Source organism: Symphodus melops (genome assembly GCF_947650265.1).
Source record: "Symphodus melops genome assembly, chromosome: 10".
NCBI lineage: Eukaryota > Metazoa > Chordata > Actinopteri > Labriformes > Labridae > Symphodus > Symphodus melops.
Window position 1 is genome coordinate 26,586,119 of NC_136700.1, and position 2,183 is coordinate 26,588,301.

At 45.1% G+C, this 2,183-nt stretch overlaps 1 protein-coding gene across 1 annotated transcript; it reads left to right on the top strand.

Annotated features, from left to right (window-relative positions):
• Positions 1-280: 280 nt before the first annotated feature.
• On the top strand, positions 281-1,927 carry LOC306830562 (interferon-induced protein with tetratricopeptide repeats 1B-like; the record flags this gene model as incomplete). Its single annotated transcript, XM_079354133.1, has 2 exons — positions 281-285; positions 679-1,927. The coding sequence occupies 2 exons, from the start codon at positions 281-283 to the stop codon at positions 1,925-1,927; spliced, it is 1,254 nt and encodes a 417-aa protein (XP_079210259.1).
• Positions 1,928-2,183: the final 256 nt, after the last annotated feature.

Genomic DNA, 2,183 nt, shown 5'->3' on the forward strand with positions numbered 1-2,183 from the left:
CTGTAATTATTTGCTCTGACAGACTTGTGTGTGTCATTATGGGGGTTTTTTAAAAGGAAAGTCAGAGAACACCGAGCTGATGAAGAAAGGAGGATTAATTGACACCCAAATGACTCGCCTGCAAAATTTGCCTGGACTGCAGAAGATTTGAATCTGCTGCACACTGATGTCTCAGTCTTTACATCGCAGCGGCATTTAGGGCGTCACCGGGACCGAAGGAGCATCAAGAGCAAACATCTGCTTCAGTTATAGAAACACTGAGAGGAAGGAAACAGAAAAGATGAGGTGAGTGTTTTTTAATTATCCCATTATTAGCTCTTGAACCCTTTTTCTTCTGCACCTACAATTCAGACTGCAGTGCCCATTTTAAACATCCGAACTTGCTCATGTGTCTGAATCAATCAATCAATCAATCTTTATTTGTATAGAGTCAGTTCATAACAGGTGTTATCTGGAGACACTTTATAAAAGCAGGTAAAGGACCTTACTGATGGATATATTAAAGAGCTCAGCTTAATCCATCATAGAAGAACAAACTTCCCTTTAACAGGCAGAAATCTTCAGCAGACCCGGATCATGATGAACATCTGATAAACTGAGCTGAGCTTGAAATGGGACAAGATGCAGAAAGAAGAGAAGGATAGGGTGAATGTGTTTTTAACTTTTCTTCTCCTTCAGTGCTGCTCTGAGTCAAACCACACTGGAGTCCCTGCTGTGCCACTTCACCTGGGACCTGGACCGCAGAAGGACAGTCCTGCTACTTCTCAGGGACAAGATGGAAGACATCCTTCCAGAAGACGGGAACCGATGGCTGGGCCACATTTACAACCTGCGGGGGTTCATTCAGTATAAGCTGGGGTTAAATGAAGAGGCGAAGAGTTTGTTCCAGAAGGCTGCAGAGACCCTCAACAAGCTGAGAGAGGCAGATGAGGGTCCTTGGTTAGTGGTGAACTACGGGAACCTGGCCTGGCTGCACCACCACCTGGGAGATGAAGCAGAGAGTCAGGCTTACCTGTCAAAGGTTGATGCCCTGATGAGAGAATACCCATCTCCATCCCAGGGCGAGCTCCATCCAGAGATCTACGCTGAGAAGGCCTGGACCCTGATGTTCGTAAGAGGAGACATCAATCTGGCTGTTGAGTACTTTGAGAAAGCTGCCAGCATGCAGCCGGACATGGTGGAGTGGAACACCAGCTATGTCCTAGCATTAGTCAAGAACACAAGTCCGGACCCTGACCTACTGGAGAAAATGAGACGAGCCAAGGAACGGGATCCAGAGAACTTGTACCTGGCGGTTCTCTACCACAGGCGACGTGCTGAACACATTCAAGGTGAAATCTGTGAGACAGCCAGACAGGTTCTGAGAGCTCCTGTCAAATACGATTGTTTTAGAGAGTTATTAAGGGTCTACCAAAAGTTCTTCGGTGTTGATGAGGCCTTTGTTTTAGCAGAAGATGCTCTGAAAATACATCCAGATCAGCGTCGTCTCATGAGACGTGCTGCGCACTCCTACAGAAACAAGATTTTGTTTGGCACCGTGAGACCAGGCGACATGGACAGAGCAATCAGACTCCACGAGGAGGTGATCTCTCTGTACCCTCACTCTTCACTCCTGGTGAAAATTGACCTTGCCACTATCCTTGCAAAGTCACGTCACGGGAAGGCCAGAGCTGAGCAGATGTATCAGGAGCTCCTGCAAAGTGAGCTAGAACCTGGAGACAAACAGGTGCTGTACTACAGCTACGCAAAGTATTTAAACTTTGAACGAAATGATCTCCACGGGTCGATTCAGTATAACATGAATGCAGCAGAAATACCAGAAAGATCTTTCTTCCGTGAGAAGAGCATCAGAATCCTGGAGAAGACTAGAGACAGAGGCATCATGTGCAGAGAAATAGAGGAGTTTCTCAGAAACCTGCAACTCTAAAGATAAGGAGCCAAATTCTGTCCGAGCTAAATAAAAGTGCAGAGGTGTGAGTCGTATTTAATGAGTTATCAGTTCTTTTATTCTCATGTTTGACTTGTGACCTGATTGAGTCTCAGATTTGTAGTTTGTGTATTTGCTGAACTCACGGTCATGGTTTGAATAATTAGCCCATTCGTTTATTGAGTGCCTTAGTTTATTACATTAATGACTGATGGATTTGATGATGTTTATATTTGAAAGTAAACACGATTGTATG